General features: G+C 67.1%; 1 protein-coding gene across 9 annotated transcripts in view; it reads left to right on the top strand.

Annotated features, from left to right (window-relative positions):
• The window catches only part of RYR1 (ryanodine receptor 1), a 99,599-nt gene that overhangs the window by 21,807 nt on the left and 61,172 nt on the right, over positions 1-16,620 (top strand). For all 9 annotated transcript variants that reach the window (XM_075122347.1, XM_075122344.1, XM_075122341.1 and 6 more), the window contains exons 15-32: positions 166-301; positions 566-661; positions 1,093-1,211; positions 2,726-2,859; positions 3,059-3,300; positions 4,692-4,884; positions 5,665-5,881; positions 6,267-6,371; positions 7,216-7,319; positions 8,204-8,287; positions 8,757-8,916; positions 9,514-9,661; positions 10,275-10,480; positions 10,833-11,007; positions 11,501-11,709; positions 13,015-13,382; positions 13,727-13,856; positions 14,403-14,563. In XM_075122347.1, coding sequence (XP_074978448.1) covers positions 166-301; positions 566-661; positions 1,093-1,211; positions 2,726-2,859; positions 3,059-3,300; positions 4,692-4,884; positions 5,665-5,881; positions 6,267-6,371; positions 7,216-7,319; positions 8,204-8,287; positions 8,757-8,916; positions 9,514-9,661; positions 10,275-10,480; positions 10,833-11,007; positions 11,501-11,709; positions 13,015-13,382; positions 13,727-13,856; positions 14,403-14,563 — 2,987 coding nt within the window. The remainder of the gene's footprint in view (positions 1-165; positions 302-565; positions 662-1,092; positions 1,212-2,725; positions 2,860-3,058; positions 3,301-4,691; positions 4,885-5,664; positions 5,882-6,266; positions 6,372-7,215; positions 7,320-8,203; positions 8,288-8,756; positions 8,917-9,513; positions 9,662-10,274; positions 10,481-10,832; positions 11,008-11,500; positions 11,710-13,014; positions 13,383-13,726; positions 13,857-14,402; positions 14,564-16,620) is intronic.

A 16,620-nucleotide genomic window follows, 5' to 3' on the forward strand; every position in this document is an offset into this window, starting at 1 on the left:
AGTGGCAGGGTAAGCTTTGGGATGGGCAGGAGGGGACAGGAGCCAGCGGAGGGGGCCTGAAGGGGGGTCTCTGCTGGTGGGGGGAGGGCTGTGCTCGGCTTCAGCCCCTGGCGGGTTGGGGGGCTGGTGCCCTGGGGGGTGACGGCTGTGCTCGGCTCCCCGCAGGGCATGATCACGCTGGTGTTGAACTGCATCGACCGCCTCAACCTGTACAGCACGGCCGCCCACTTCGCCGAGTTCGCGGGCGAGGAGGCGGCCGAGTCCTGGAAGGAGATCGTCAACCTGCTGTACGAGCTGCTGGGTGCGTGGGATCCTCGCCCCCCTCTCTCCCCGGTGGAGGGCCGGGTCCGCGGAGCTGGGGGAGGCCAGGGGGCTGAGTCTGGGCGTAGTGATGGGGCCCACCCTGCGGAGAGCGGCTGACCCAGGCGGGGCCGGGGCAGAAACCGGCCCCAGCTGCTGGATTTCCCCATGCTGAGCCGTGGGCCCGCCTGCTGGGCGGAGGGGCTGGAGGGAGGGTCCTGCTCTGGGGTGCCCCCCGGCTGACGGCCCGTCTCTCGCCCCGCAGCCTCGCTGATCCGGGGCAACCGCTCCAACTGCGCCCTCTTCTCCAGCAACCTGGACTGGCTGGTCAGCAAGCTCGACCGGCTGGAGGCCTCCTCCGGTGAGGCTGGGCAGGACGGGGGGGCGGGAGCTGGGCGGGATGAGGGCCCCTGGCGAGCGTGGGGGCGGGGGTCGTGCCCTCTCCCGGGCCGCGTCCAGGGCGGCGAGTCGAACGGCTGGGACCTCCCCTGCCTGGCCAAGGTGTGGGCGGAGACACACGCGTGTGCTCCCCGCAGATCCGTGCGGGGCGTGTGTGGACGCACCCGGCGGTATGTGAGCACATAGGAGCAGATACATGAATCCACACCTGTGCGCGGGGCAGCGTGGGGCGGCTGGGTCTCTGCCCACGCGGATCCCGGGGCATGCTCGCCCGCGTGGCCACGCCAAGCGGTGCACATGCTCCCCTCCCCCCCCGGTGCGTGTGTGACACTTGCATGGTCACGTGTGCACACGGACTCACGGCTCAGTCCCGCCCCCCTCCCCCCCCGCCAGGGATCCTGGAGGTGCTGTACTGCGTCCTTATCGAGAGCCCCGAGGTGCTGAACATCATCCAGGAGAACCACATCAAATCCATCATCTCCCTGCTGGACAAGCACGGACGCAACCACAAGGTGAGGTGGCCCGCAGCCCCAGGGCTGAATCCTCGGCTCTCCCGTCCCTGCCTTGGGGGCAGGGACAGGTGGGGGGCGGGTGGGAAGGCCCCGTGGGGTTCCACATTTGGGGCCCTGTCTGCCCCCTGCTGTCAGGTAGAGCGACCCCTGGGCTGCTGTAACTCACACTGTGTGACGAAGCGGGACTGTTCTTAATGTTTCCTCTGAATAGTGTGGGGGTGCCTCAGTTTCCCCTAGGCAGTTCTTAAGTATCTAGGGGGTGGGGTAAGGGTGTATGATCATTGCAGAGCCCTAGAGGGCAGGTATGTGCAGGAGTCTGGACACAGAGAATGGCCGACACCCTGTTTCCTGGCAACTGATGGCCTGGGCCCTTCCCCCCTGCAAGGTGAGAGCTGAAGGGTTGGAGAACAAAGGAATCAGGTGACCACCTGGCCCGGGAAAGGAACAAAGCCCAGAGGAGGAGGGGCTGGAGGGGGTTTTCAGTTTGGGGCTGGCTGGGACATGGAGTGAAGTGCAGACGTGGTTGTCTGGCTCACTGCCCCCCAAAATGGACCCAGCTGAGGGGTCCCGTTCTCTGCACCTGCAAGCTCTGTGTTAGACCATGTTCCTGTCGTCTAATAAACCTTCTGTTTTACTGGCTGGCTGAGAGTCACGTCTGACTGCGAAGTTGGGGTGCAGGACCCTCTGGCTTCCCCAGGAGCCCCGCCTGAGCGGACTCGCTGTGGGAAGCGCACGGAGGGGCAGAGGATGCTGAATGCTCCGAGGTCAGACCCAGGAAGGTGGAAGCTGTGTGAGCTGCGTGTCCTGAAGACAGGCTGCTCACAGAAAGGCGACTGCCCCAGAGTCCTGACTGGCTTCATGGGGAGCAGTTCCAGAACATCGCCCAGGGACTCCGTGACACACTGCTCCCCCCACACCATGGGCCCTACGAGGCAGAGACTAGCCACAGCACAGGGAGCTCCAGCCATGCCCCCGATCTGCCCCCTATGGGCCCTGGGGGGCAGAGACTAGCCACAGGGCAGGGAGCTCCAGCCATGCCCCCGATCTGCCCCCTATGGGCCCTGGGGGGCAGAGACTAGCCACAGGGCAGGGAGCTCCAGCCATGCCCCCGATCTGCCCCCTATGAGCCTGGGGGGCAGAGACTAGCCACAGGGCAGGGAGCTCCAGCCATGCCCCCGATCTGCTCCCTATGGGCCCTGGGGGGCAGAGACTAGCCACAGGGCAGGGAGCTCCAGCCATGCTCCCGATCTGCCCCCTATGGGCCCTGGGGGGCAGAGACTAGCCACAGGGCAGGGAGCTCCAGCCATGCCCCTGATCTGCCCCCTATGGGCCCTGGGGGGCAGGGACTAGCCACAGGGAAGTGTGCTCCAAGCACACCCCGATCCGCCCCCCCTCTGTTTTGAATGGCACTCGGTTCCTTCCCTGGGGCGTCCAGTGGCTGGCTGGTGGGGCCGGGCTGGGGTCCCATATCCCAGGTGAGAGCCCGGCGCTGACTCCTCTCCCCGTCCCGGTAGGTGCTCGATGTGCTCTGCTCTCTGTGCGTCTGCAACGGGGTGGCCGTGCGCTCCAACCAGAACCTCATCACCGAGAACCTGCTCCCCCGCCGCGACCTGCTCCTGCAGACCAACCTCATTAACCACGTCACCAGGTGAGGGCGGCCCCGAACAGCTGTTAAACCGCTCTTGTGCCCCACCCCAGAGGTGGCTGCATCCCAGCACTGGGTGAGGGGCAGTACCTTGTAGTTTGCAAGAGGTGTAATGTGCCCTGGTGGAGGGGGGGGGTCCCTTCCTGCCCCCCGAGCCCGTCCCTCCCCAGTGCCAACCCTCCCCCTTCTCTCTCCCCCGCAGCATGCGCCCGAATATCTTCCTGGGCACGCACGAGGGCTCGACGCAGTACGAGAAGTGGTACTACGAGCTGATCGTGGATTACGTGGAGCCCTTCGTCACGGCGCAGGCCACCCACCTGCGCGTGGGCTGGGCCATGACCGAGGGCTACAGCCCCTACCCCGGGGGCGGGGAGGGCTGGGGCGGCAACGGCGTGGGCGACGACCTGTACTCCTTCGGCTTCGACGGCCTGCACCTCTGGTCAGGTACGAGCCCGGCTCTGCCCAGGGCCTGCCCGCATGGCTGCTCTGGCGGGCGTGCAAAGGAGCAGGCATGGCGGTGCCGCAGGGGGGAGTGCCCAGGCCCCCTCTTGCACGCTCACATGCTCTCTTTGGCATGTGAGTTTGCACGCCCTCCTTCTGCACCCACTTATGCACATTCTTGCACGCGCTGTCTTGTGCATGCTCTTTTCACACTCCGGTTCTTGCACACTCTGCACACACACCCCTTATGCATGCCCATTACCTTGTGTGCACTGCCTTGCACACTTGTTGCATGCTAACTCGTGCATGCTCTTATGCGCACCCTGTTTCTCTTTTGCACGCTTCTGCGCACATCAACATTCGCTTGCTTGTTCTTGCACACATGTTCAGTGCACACTCACTCATCCACTCTTGTACACACATTCTGGTGTGTGTTCTCTTTTGCGCACTCACTCATGCCCACACATTCTCTCGCGTGTGCTGACACGGTCTTGCACACTCGTTGCACACTGAGCCATGCACACTTATGCACACGCTATTTCTCTTGCACGTTCTTTTGCACTCTGATGTGCACACTGACCCTCTTGCACGGCCTCTTGCACATTCATTACTCAGGTACTCGCACAAAACGGACACTCTCTTGTGTATTCTCTCTGGCACGCTTGTTCTTGCACCCTTCTGCCTGCTCTTTGCACCCTGTGGGAAATTGCACCGTCTGTTGCTTGACCTCGGTTCGGTATGAAATAGATTCAGGGGCCGAAATGGCCCACGTCAGTCTGGGGGTTTGCCAAAAGTCCATGAGAATTAGTGGAGGAACAGAGGCTCGGTGCGATCCCAGTCGCCGGGAAGCCGTGCCCTGCGGCGGCGTTCCGTTCACCTTGCTCCCCGGATGACACCCCTAAAGCCGTCTGTTTATACCTATCCTGTGGACGAATCCAGGGCTTTCCAGCGCGGCTCCCTGGTGTCCCGGCACACCCCTTCTCTCTGCTCTGGACGTAGGCGTCGCTGGTACCAACGGCTGCAAAGGCCCCTCCTCCCCTTGTGCCAGGGCAGGGCAGTCATGCGTCTTGTCTTCCTCCTTTGGGACGTGCCAGGGCGAAAAGCTCCCTGCCCGTCACGGTGGGAAAACACCCGCATGGCCCGAGCCCGTGCTGCGTTCAGCCCAGGCGTGCCGGGATACCTAGCGTCAGAGAAGAGCATAGGCCAGATTCGGCTCCGGAGCGGCTGCTTGTGCCGAATGCGGACGTTACTAGCCAGCATGCCCTGGTCAGCCCCCCCCCCCCCCCGCACCCGCGTTTCCCTGCCCCTCGGCCTCTCGCCGCGTCTTTTCGCACCCGCGCTCCGCCCCACTCCTTGCGCTCGCCGCTCAGCCCGGCCTCTCTCCGCCGGCTCAGGTGGCGTGGCCCGTGCCGTGGCCTCGCCCGGCCAGCACACACTGGCGGCCGACGACGTGGTGAGCTGCTGCCTGGACCTGAGCGTGCCCAGCATGTCCTTCCGCATCAGCGGCTTCCCCGTGCAGGGCATGTTCGAGAACTTCAACGTGGACGGGCTCTTCTTCCCCGTGGTCAGCTTCTCCGCTGGCATCAAGTGAGTCGGGACCCGGGGGTGAGAAGGGGGATTGGGGGTGGGGAGGCGGGATAGGGGGCGGGCTGGGGGTGGAGGGGAGAGGAAGGGGAGGGTCGAAGAGGGGGCTGACCAGGGTGGGGAAGGGGCTGGGGGGGAGGGAGCTGATGGGGTTGGGGGAGGAGAGGGCGGTTGTGGGGGGGTGGGAGAATTGGTGGGGGGGCAGAAGGGGGTGGGGGTCAGCGGGGGGGAAATCCAGGGAGGGGGGCTGTGGGGGAGGAGAAGGTGGTTGTGGGGGTAAAAGGGGGGGGGAGAATTGGGGGGGGAGAATTGGGGAGGGGTTCAGCAGGGAGGGGAAATCCAGGGAGGGGGGCTGCGGGGGAGGAGAAGGTGGTTGTGGGGGTTAAAGGGGGGGAGAATTGGGGGGGAAGAATTGGGGAGGGGTTCAGCAGGGAGGGGAAATCCAGGGAGGGGGGCTGCGGGGGAGGAGAAGGTAGTTGTGGGGGTTAAAGGGGAGGGAGGAGCAGGGGAGGGGTTCAGCAGGGAGGGGAAATCCAGGGAGGGGGGCTGCGGGGGAGGAGAAGGTGGTTGTGGGGGTTAAAGGGGGGGAGAATTGGGGGGGGGAGAATCGGGGAGGGGTTCAGCAGGGAGGGGAAATCCAGGGAGGGGGGCTGCGGGGGAGGAGAAGGCAGTTGTGGGGGAGCGCAGGGTGGGAGAATTGGTGAGGAAAGGGGGCCAGCAGGGAGGGGGAATCCAGAGGGGGGGGTGTGGGGGAGGGGTCCAGCCTTCACCGTCCCCCCACAGGGTCCGCTTCCTCCTGGGGGGCCGCCACGGCGACTTCAAGTTCCTGCCCCCCCCGGGCTACGCGCCCTGCTTCGAGGCCCTGCTGCCCCGCGAGCGGATGCGGGTGGAGCCCATCAAGGAGTACAGGCAGGACGCGGGGAAGGTCCGCAGCCTGCTGGGGCCCACCCAGTCCCTGTCCCACACGGCCTTCACCCCCTGCCCCGTGGACACCCAGCAGGTAGGGCCCCCCAGAGCCCTGGCCTGGGGCGAGGGGCCCCACCTGGCTCCGGGGGGGGAGGGTGTTCAGGGGAGGGACCCTGCCTGGCTTTGGGGGGAGAGACCCCCACCTGGTCTGGGGTGGGGGTCGGGAGGAGGGACCCAACCTGTCCCAAGGGGGGTTGTGGGGCGGGCGCTCAACCTACCCCAACCCGTGGGGTTTGGGGGGAAGGTGCGGGGACGATGGGTCCAGCCTGGCCCCAGAGCTGTGGGCAGCAGCCGCCCAGTGCACATTGCCCCCAGGCGCTGACCCCCCCGCCCTCGTCAGGAGCCCCCGCGGGGAGGGCGGGACCCGCTCGGGGGTGTCCCCCAAGGCTGGGGGGCCCGTCTAACCCCTGTCCCTGCAGATCGTCCTCCCCCCACACCTGGAGAGGATCCGTGAGAAGCTGGCGGAGAATATCCACGAGCTGTGGGCGCTGACCCGGATCGAGCAGGGCTGGACCTACGGGCCCGTGAGTGCCCCACTGTACCCCCTGGGGGCCTGCGGGTGCCCCACTGTACCCCCATACAGGCCCGCGAGTGCCCCCCATAACCACCTATCGGTCTGCAAGTGCCACCCACATCCTGCTGTGGGACCGCAAATGCCCCCCCATAGCTCCCTACAGGCCCGCGAGTGCCCCCATACCCCGTACAGGCCTGCAAATGCCCCCTGTACCCCCCTATGGGCCCGCAAGTGCCCCCCCATAGCTCCCTACAGGGCTGCGAGTGCCTCACAGCCCTCCCTCCATCCCTATAGGACCATGTGTGTCCCCTGTGGGTCCGTGAGTACCCCCCTCTATCTCCCTACGGGCCTACACCGAGCCCAGACATGGGCCCCTGAGTGCTCCCCAGTCACCTCCTGTCTCTATAGGCCCGTGAGTGCCCCCAGTACCCCCCCACAGGCCCCTGCCTACCCCCCCATCCATCCCTACTGCTTCCCACCGGGGACGCCTCTGCCCCTGCTCCAACCTCTCCCCCCTGTGACTGGCAGGTGCCCCCGGGCGTGAGGGGGTGGGCACCTCTACCCCACAGAACCGCCCAGCCAGCCCCTGTCCCCCAGAACCTCCAGCTCCAGCCCCTGCCCCCCAGAACCGCCCAGCCCAGCCCGTGTCCCCAGAACTCCCAGCCCGTACCCCCAGAGTCGCCCAGCCTGGCCCCAGCCCCTGCCCCCCAGATCTCCCCAGCTCAGCCTGTGCCTGCCAGCCCCACCCAGCCCCTTTCCCAGAACCCACTGCTGGTGCTGGCTGAGCGGGGGTTGGGAGGGACTCGGGTCGGGGTGTCAGTGGGTCGCTGACCCCCCCCCCCGCCCCCCGTCAGATCCGGGACGACAACAAGAGGCTGCACCCCTGCCTGCTGGATTTCCACAGCCTGCCCGAGCCGGAGAGAAATTACAACCTGCAGATGTCGGGGGAGACCCTGAAGTGAGCGGTGCGGGGGAGATGGGGGGTAACGTGGGGGGGGGGACGACTCGGAAGCATGGGGGAGGGCGGGGAGCCGCGGGGCCTAAGGAGGGGCTGGCAGGGCTGAGGACGTGGGGGCATGAGACCCCTCTCCACGCGAGGGGGTGGGTGAGGGAGGTCCAGCTGGGATGGGGGGAGGATTGGGATGGGGGAGAGGGGGTGGCGGTGGCTGAGCAGGGGGATGGGGGAGAGGGCTCGTCTCTTGGGGGTGGGGGATGGGTGGGGGAGCTAGTCAGCGGGGGGTGGGGGATGGGTGGGGGACTCATCTCTCGGGGGGTGGCAGTGGAGGGAGGGGGGACTCATTTCTTGGGGTGGGTCTCGTCTCTTGGGGCTGGGGGGTCATCTCTTGGGGGGCTGGCAGCGGAGAAAAGGGGTGTGGGACTCGTCTCGTGGGTGGGGGGATGAAGTGGGGGCTTGTCTCGGGGTGGGGGTCTCATCTCTTGGAGGGTGGCAGTGGAAGGAGGGGGGACTCATCTCGGGGTGGTGGCTGGGAGTGGGGTCTCGTCTCTTGGGGGGCTGGCAGCGGAGGAAAGGGGTGTGGGACTCATCTCGTGGGTGGGGGGATGCAGTGGGGGCTCGTCTCGGGGTGGGGGTCTCATCTCTTGGAGGGTGGCAGTGGAAGGAGGGGGGACTCATCTCAGGGTGGTGGCTGGGAGTGGGGTCTCGTCTCTTGGGGGGTGGCAGCGGAGGGAAGGGGTGCGGGACTCGTCTCTTGGGGGTGGGGGGATGCGTGGGGAGCTCGTCTCGGGGGTGGCGGGCTTGTCTCTTGGGGCAACGGCAGGGCCGGAGGCTCTGTCGGGGAGCTGACCTCCCCCCCGCCCTCCCCCGTTACTGTCTCCCCGCAGGACACTGCTGGCTCTGGGCTGTCACGTGGGCATGGCCGACGAGAAGGCTGAGGAGAACCTCAAGAAGACCAAGCTGCCCAAAACGTGGGTGGTCCGGGGGTGAGGGGGAGTCCTGGGGGGGACGTGACCCCCACGGAGCCGTCTGAGGCTCCACCAGCCCAGGGACGTCGCCCTCGGGGCAGCCCCCCTGAGTCCCAGTCCAGGTGCCTCTCCCCTGCCTCCAGCCGCCCCCACTTAACAACCCCAGCTGGCCCCCTCAGGCCTTTGTCTAGGTCTAGGGGGTCTAGGTGCCAAATGTCGGGGCAGTTGGAGTGGCCAGTGTCTTCTGGGACTCTCCATGGGCCCCAGGCTTGGGCGGCACCCGGATCTCTGGGTCTCTGCTCACTGCCTCCTTAACCAGGCACCACTTAGGGGAAACCGAGGCACACACAATGGAAGATTCCCACTTCATCACAGGGGGTGGGGACTCCAGGCTCGATGGGCTGGGCTGGGTGGGGAGGCGGGAGATGGAGGTTGATTGGCAGGTCCTAGCGCAAAGCCCCTCCCCTGGCAGGTACATGATGTCCAATGGCTACAAGCCGGCCCCACTGGACCTGGCCCACGTCAAGCTGACCCCGGCCCAGAACACGCTGGTGGACAAGCTGGCCGAGAACGGCCACAACGTGTGGGCCCGGGACCGTGTGAGCCAGGGCTGGACCTACAGCATCGTGCAGGTAGGGGGCTGGGGCCGGGGGAGGGGACTGTTGGGGGACCAGGGTTTGGGGGGCTGGGGGACCAGTAGCGCCCGCTCTGTGCCAGGGTGAGCGGGCGTCGAATTCGCAGGGCAGGGCTCCCGTGTGCACACGCGTGTGCCCAGTGCTCCCGTGCTGTCTTCTGTTTCGTGAAGGAACCAGGCATTGCATCCAGTGGTTAGACCGGGGGGCGGCCGGGAGCCAGGACGCCTGGGTTCTATCCCTGACTCTGTGAGGGGAGTGGGGGCTGGGGGTTGGAGCAGGGGGCTGGGAGCCAGGACTCCTGGGTTCTCCCCCTGACTCTGCCTCGTTCCCCATCAGTGACCCAGGGCCACGGTCCATCCCTGCCTCGCAAGGGGGTGTATGGGGGTGGGGTGGGAGTGACGTGAGGTCCGGTGCTTTGAGATCTGCAGCGGGAAGGGCAGCAGCCAGCGGCCAGAACAGCCCCTCCCAGCCGGGCCCGGGCAATGGGCTGGGTTTGGACTGGCTCGAGAGCAGCTCCTCTTGGTTTCCCCCCGTCCCGTGCGTGTCCGTGGTGCGTGTCCGTGGCGTGTCCGTGGTGCGTGTGCGTGTCACCAGGACATCAAGAACAAGCGCAACCCACGCCTGGTGCCCTACAACCTGCTGGACGAACGGACCAAGAAGACGAATCGCAACAGCCTGTGCGAGGCCGTGCGCACGCTGATCGGCTACGGCTACAACATCGAGCCCCCCGACCAGGAGACCTGTGAGTGCCCCCGGGGCCCCTCCCTCCGGGCCCCTCCTTCTCTCCTCCCTCCGGGCCCCTCCTTCTCTCCTCCCCTGAGCCCCTGCCTCTGGGCCCCACCTTCTCTCCTCCCCCCGGGGCCCCTCCTGTCCTCCCCCGGGCCCCTGCATCTGGGCCCCTCCTTCTCTCCTCCCCCTGGGGCCCCTCCTCTGGACCCCTCCTGCCCTCCCCCGGGGCCCCTCCTTCTATCCTCCCTCCGGGGCCTCTCCTGCTGCCCTCCCCTGGGACTCCTCCTCCGGACCTCTCCTAGGCTGCCCCTTCTCCCCTCTGCTCCCCCTGGGGCCCCCTCCTGCCCTCCCCAGGGCCACCCTCCTCTCCTCCCCTGTAGCCCCTTCCTCTTCCCCACTCCTGCCCTCCCCCCGGCTCCTCTTGTCCCCTCTGCTCCCCTGGGGCCCCTTCCCCCCCATAGGGAGGGTGGTTGAGTGGTGGTGGGGTACAGGCTGGTAGGGAGGGCAGGTGTGGGGGTGGTGAGGTGCGGGGGAGGAGAGCGATGTGTGAGGGCGGGGATAGGGGATGGGGGGCCGGGGGGCAGGCAGTCCTTGGGGCACGGGATGACCCTGCCCTCGCCCCGCAGCGGCCCAGGGGGTGCCCACGGCGCGCTCGGAGCGGGTGCGGGTGTTCCGGGCGGAGCAGTGTTACGCCGTGCGGGCCGGGAGATGGTACTTCGAGTTCGAGGCGGTGACCACGGGCGAGATGCGCGTGGGCTGGGCCCGGCCGGACGTGCGCCCCGACGTGGAGCTGGGGGCCGACGACCTCGCCTACGTCTTCAACGGCCACCGGGTGAGTGGAGGAGGGACTGGACTCCCCCCCGCAATGGGCTCCCCCTAGCCTGGTATCCGCCCGCCCCTCGGGTCACCCACCGGGCCCCCCCGCCCGTTGTCCCCCCGCCACCTGGATCAAACCAATGGCCTGCCCTAGCCCCGTATCCCCCCTTCCCTGCCACTCTGGGCTGGGTCCCCCCATGGGCCCATCTAGCCTGGCGTCCCGCCCCGCACTTGGGTCCTGCCCTTTGGTGCGTTACCCTCTGACTGTGCTGGGCCAACGCCTCCCGCCCACCCCTGGCATTGCTCCCCATGCCACCAGCCTGGACCCGGTGCCTTTCCCAGCTGCTGACCCCACCCTCCCACTCCAGGGCCAGCGCTGGCATGTCGGCAGCGAGCCCTTCGGCCGCTCCTGGCAGCCGGGCGACGTGGTCGGCTGCATGATCGACCTGACCGAGAACCACATCATGTTCACGCTCAACGGGGAGATGCTGATCAGCGACTCGGGCTCCGAGCTGGCCTTCAAGGACATCGAGATCGGAGAAGGTGAGGGGCTGGCTGCCTGGACGCCTGGGTTCTCCCTGCCTCTGGGAGGGGAGCGGGGGCTAGTGGTTAGAGCAGGGGGGCTTGGAGCCAGGACTCCTGGGTTCTGTCCCTGGCTCTGGGAGGGGAGCGGGGGCTAGTGGTTAGAGCGGGGGGGCTGGCGGCCAGGATGCCTGGGTTTTGTCCCTGCCTCTGGGAGGGGAGCGGGGGCTAGTGGTTAGAGCAGGGGGGCTGGGAGCCAGGATGCCTGGGTTCTCCCCGGCTCTAGGAGGGGAGTGGGGGCTAGCGGCTGGAGTGGGGAGCGGGGACTGAGTGCCAGGGTGGCTGGGGTTTGTTTCTGGCGTGGACACTGACATGTCTGATGTCCCCTCTCTGCATCCTCCTTCCCCCTGTGTGGGGGGACATGCCGACCTTGTCGGAGGGGGGGGGAGTGCTGTCCATGTGGGGGGGCGTGCTAGGCCGTGCTGACCCTGCTGGGCCCCGCCCTGTCTTGCAGGCTTCCTCCCGGTGTGTAGCCTGGGCCTGGCCCAGGTTGGGCGGCTGAACCTGGGCCAGGAGGTCAGCAGCCTGCGGTACTTCCCTATCTGCGGGCTGCAGGAGGGCTTCGAGCCCTTCGCCATCAACATGAAGCGCGACATCAGCATGTGGTTCAGCAAGAGCCTGCCGCAGTTCTCCCCCATCCCCCCCGAGCACCCCCACTACGAGGTGAGGGCCAGCCGTGGGGGGGCTCGGCCCAGAGCCCCGTGGGGAGGGGGGAGCCGCCGGGGGGCTCGGCCCGGTGCCCAGTGCGATGGGGGAGCTGCCAGGGGGCTCAGCCCAGTGCGATGGGGGAGCCGCCGAGGGGAGGTTTGGCCCGGAGCCCCGTGGGGAGGGGGGAGCCGCCGAGGGTTTGGCCCGGAGCCCAGTGCGATGGGGGAGCCGCTGGGGGTTTGGCCCGGAGCCCCATAGGGAGGGGGGAGCTGCCGGGGGGGCTTGGCCCGGTGCCCAGTGCGATGGGGGAGCCGCCGGGGGTTTGGCCCAGAGCCCCATGGGGAGGGGGGAGCCGCCGGGAAGCCGGGCGCCTGCTATCTCCGTCAGTAGGACCCGTGGGTGTGCAGACCTCACGGGCTGCCCGTCGGCAAACCGTAGTGCCGATATCTGCTGTGAACGCCAGTGCTCCCCTGTTGCCCCCCAGTGTCAGCTGGCACCAAGGGCTCCCTGGCTTACAGCATGGGCCCCACTCTGGGGAGCCCCTCTCTTTTGAGACCTGTTGGGGGCCAGGTTTGGGGCTGCTCCGGGAGTCCTGCCCCCCCGTTCCAAACCAGGCCCCAACTCTGCACCATCTGTCCCAGATCTGCAGGTCGGGGCCATGGCCCCAGCTTCGGAGCAGGCTCTTGAAGGAATCTTCTGTGGGCCAGACCCCCGAGGGGTCCCACCTTCCCCCAGGGCAGGCCACATCCCCCCCCAGCTCCAGCCAGCCTGCTCCCCTTGGTGGCTCTGCCCACTGGGCCCAGCTGAGCCGGCCCCTGGGGGAGACCCGACCGTTCTACGGGGCCCCGTGCACCCAGCCCGGACATGCAGCTGCACCCAGGCGGGGTTTAGCATCCCCCTGGCTCAGGAGGTCCTGAGGGTGGCACAGAGACCGGGGGGTTAGGCCCTGCCTGCCTGTCCCTTCCTGAGTCAGTTCCCAGGGGAGCGCTCCCACCCTCTCCCTTTGGGCTCTGTGCCCAGCAAGGGGGGGAAATCCAGCTCCCGCTGTGCCGGGGGTGGCAAGGTGCCAGTGTCCCGGGCATTGGGTTTGCCCTTGTCTCCTGCCGTTCCTCACTTGGGCCAGCCCCGTCCCAGCTGAGCCACGCCTGGATCTCTTCGCCGCAATGTCCTCCTCCCCACCCTGGGTAACAATGCAACCTGTCGGGGAAACTGAGGCACGCCCTGGCCTGGTTAAAAACACCCCAGCGCTTCCCCGCTCCGTCTCAGCGTCCCCTGACCCGGGCCGTCCCCTCCTGACTCCTCTGCTCCCCCTGGGGCCAGGTGTCGCGCATCGACGGCACGGTGGACAACCCGCCCTGCCTGAAGCTGACGCACCGGACCTTCGGCTCGCAGAACGCGGTGAGCGAGCTGCTCTTCCTGCGTCTCAGCATGCCCGTGGAGTTCCACGAGAAGTTCAAATGCACGGCGGGGGCCATGCCCCTCACCCGCGCCCTCACCATCCCCGAGGAGGACGTCAAGGACGTGGACCTCGACTCCGAGTTCGAGGTGCTCCGGAAGTCGGCCGGGCGTAAGGAGGCTGAGGAGGCCGAGAAGGAGAAGCAGGGGGGGCCCCTGCCCAGCCCCAAGGAGCCCCCCAGGACGGAGAACGAGAAGGATGCGGCGTCGGAGAAGAGCAAGATCAAGAGAGGGTGAGAGCCTCTAGGAGACGGGGGGCGGGGAATGGGATATGGGGCCTTTCCCCTCCAGGGGGCGCTGGCTCCGATCCAGCCCCAGGACAGGGACCGTGGGGGCAGGGAATGGGGCACGGGGCCGTTCCCCTCTGACCTGAATTGGAAGTCTCTAACGAGCGGAGCTCATCCCCCCAGGTCTCTAACGAGCGGAGCCCATCCCCCCAGTTCCCAGTGACTGGGCCTCCCGCGGCCCCCGCCTGCCCCACGCTGGACACAGGCTCTTTCCCTGGCTGGGCCGGGCTGGCTGGTCTCAGGGGGGTGAGCACTCACCACCGGCTCCCCCCGTCTTCGTCCACCCCCAGCTTCCTGTTCAAGGCGAAGAAGGCCACGTTCAACGCCGCGCCCCCGGCGGTGCCCTCCGTGCAGCGCCTGGAGGAAGACGTGGTGCCCGACGACCGGGACGACCCCGAGATCATCATGAACACCACCACGGTACCGGGCCGCGCGGGGGCTGCTGGCCACACCGCCAAGGGCGGCGCTAGGGGGCGCCGTGCTGCCGGGAGCGGGGGGCTCAGCAGGGGGCGCTCTCCCCTGTCCATGCTGACCCCGATGCAGCGCTAGGGGGCGCCGTGCTGCCGGGAGCGGGGGGCTCAGCAGGGGGCGCTCTCCCCTGTCCGTGCTGACCCCGATGCAGCGCTAGGGGGCGCCGTGCTGCCGGGAGCGGGGGGCTCAGCAGGGGGCGCTCTCCCCTGTCCGTGCTGACCCCAATGCAGCAGTAGGGGGCGCTGTGTTGCTGGGGGAGGGGGGGGCTCAGCAGGGAGCGCTCTCCCCTGTCCGTGCTGACCCCGATGCAGCAGTAGGGGGCGCTGTGTTGCTGCGGGGGGGGGCTCAGCAGGGAGCGCTCTCCCCTGTCTGTGCTGACCCCGATGCAGCGCTAGGGGGCGCTGTCCTGCGGGGTGCGGGCATGGACTCTCCTCTCTCAGGCTGTGGGGTTGGTGCCAGCCGGGCTGACGGCCCCCTCCCCTGCCCCCCCCCCAGTACTACCACTCGGTGCGGATCTTCGCGGGCCAGGAGCCCACCTGCGTCTGGGTGGGCTGGGTCACCCCCGACTACCATCAGCATGACGTGACCTTCGACCTGAGCAAGGTGCGCACCGTCACCGTCACCATGGGCGACGACCAGGGCCACATCCACGACAGGTGAGGGGCGCCGGCCGCGGCCAGCCTCCGCTGCAGAGCACCGTGGGGCTGGGGGGGCACACTGGGGAGCAGGGGGCAGCCAGCCCTCTGGGGCCTTGAACTGGCGAGGGCTGGGTGGGTGCCAAGGAGGGGGGGTGTCACGTGGTCCCCGGGCGATGCTCTGGAACTGCTCCCCATGAAGCCAGTCAGGACTCTGGGGAAGTCGCCTTCCTGTGAGCAGCCTGTCTGCAGGACACACAGCTCACCCGGCTCCACCTTCCTGGGTCTGACCTCGGAGCATTCAGCCTCCTCTGCCCCTCCGTGCGCTTCCCACAGCGAGTCCCCCCAGGCGGGGTCCTGGGGATCCCAGAGGGTCGTGCCCCCCAACTCCGCAGTCAGACGGGACTCTCGGCCAGCCAGTAAAACAGAAGGTTTATTAGACGACAGGAACATGGTCTAACACAGAGCTTGCAGGTGCAGAGAACGGGACCCCTCAGCCGGGTCCATTTTGGGGGGCAGGGAGCCAGACAACCACGTCTGCCCTTCTCTCCATGTCCCAGCCAGCCCCAAACTGAAACTCCCTCCAGCCCCTCCTCCTCTGGGCTTTGTCTCTGTCCCGGGCCAGGAGGTCACCGGATCCCTTTGTTCTCCAACCCTTTAGCTCTCACCTTGCAGGGGGGAAGGGCCCAGGCCATCAGTTGCCAGGAAACAGGGTGTCGGCCATTCTCTGTGTCCAGACCCCTGCACACACCTGCCCTCTAGGGCTCTGCAATGATCATACACCCTTACCCCACCCCCTAGATACTTAAGAACTGCCTAGGGGAAACTGAGGCACCCCCACAATATTCAGTCTCGCTTCGTCACACACAGGGATGTGGGGTAAAAGGCCCTGGCATGGGAGACAATGGGGCAGAAGGGCCAGAGGTCACAGGGTGGAGTTCATGGGCCAGAGAGATGAAAGGCCCACAGGTGTAAGGGGTAGGAGGCCATGGGGCAGGAGACCATGGGGACGTGGGCTGGGAGTCGTGGGGCAGGAGACCATGGGGGACGTGGGGCAGGAGACCATGGGGCAGGGCCATGGGGGATGTGGGGCAGGGCCATGGGGTTGTGGGACGGGAGGCTGTCACGGAGTCCCTGGGCGATGCTCTGGAACTGCTCCCCATGAAGCCAGTCAGGACTCTGGGGCAGTCGCCTTCCTGTGAGCAGCCTGTCTGCAGGACACACAGCTCACACAGCTTCCACCTTCCTGGGTCTGACCTCGGAGCCTTCAGCATCCTCTGCCCCTCCGTGCGCTTCCCACAGCGAGTCCGCTCAGGCGGGGCTCCTGGGGAAGCCAGAGGGTCCTGCACCCCAACTCCGCAGTCAGACGGGACTCTCAGCCAGCCAGTAAAACAGAAGGTTTATTAGACGACAGGAACATGGTCTAACACAGAGCTTGCAGGTGCAGAGAACGGGACCCCTCAGCTGGGTCCATTCTGGGGGGCAGTGAGCCAGACAACCACGTCTGCACTTCACTCCATGTCCCAGCCAGCCCCAAACTGAAAACCCCTCCAGCCCCTCCTCCTCTGGGCTTTGTTCCTTTCCCGGGCCAGGAGGTCACCTGATTCCTTTGTTCTCCAACCCTTCAGCTCTCACCTTGCAGGGGGGAAGGGCCCAGGCCATCAGTTGCCAGGAAACAGGGTGTCGGCCATTCTCTGTGTCCAGACCCCTGCACACACCTGCCCTCTAGGGCTCTGCAAGGATCATACACCCTTACCCCACCACCTAGATACTTAAGAACTGCCTAGGGGAAACTGAGGCACCCCCACACTATTCAGAGGAAACATTAAGAACAGTCCCACTTCGTCACAGAGGCCATGGGGGATATCAATCAGAAGGCCATGGCGTTGTGGGGTGGGGGCCATGGGACAGGAGACCGTGGTAGAGGAGGCCGTGGACGCCATGGGGCAGGGCCATGGGGGATGTGGGGCAGGAGGCCATGGGGTCATAGGGTGGGGTTGTGGGGTTGGAGGCTGTGGGGCGCAGGGGCCACGGCCCTGGAGCCCTGCAGACACACGGCAGGAGGGGCCCCGGGGCTC

The sequence above is a fragment of the Caretta caretta genome, chromosome 23 (genome assembly GCF_965140235.1).
Source record: "Caretta caretta isolate rCarCar2 chromosome 23, rCarCar1.hap1, whole genome shotgun sequence".
Taxonomy (NCBI): domain Eukaryota; kingdom Metazoa; phylum Chordata; order Testudines; family Cheloniidae; genus Caretta; species Caretta caretta.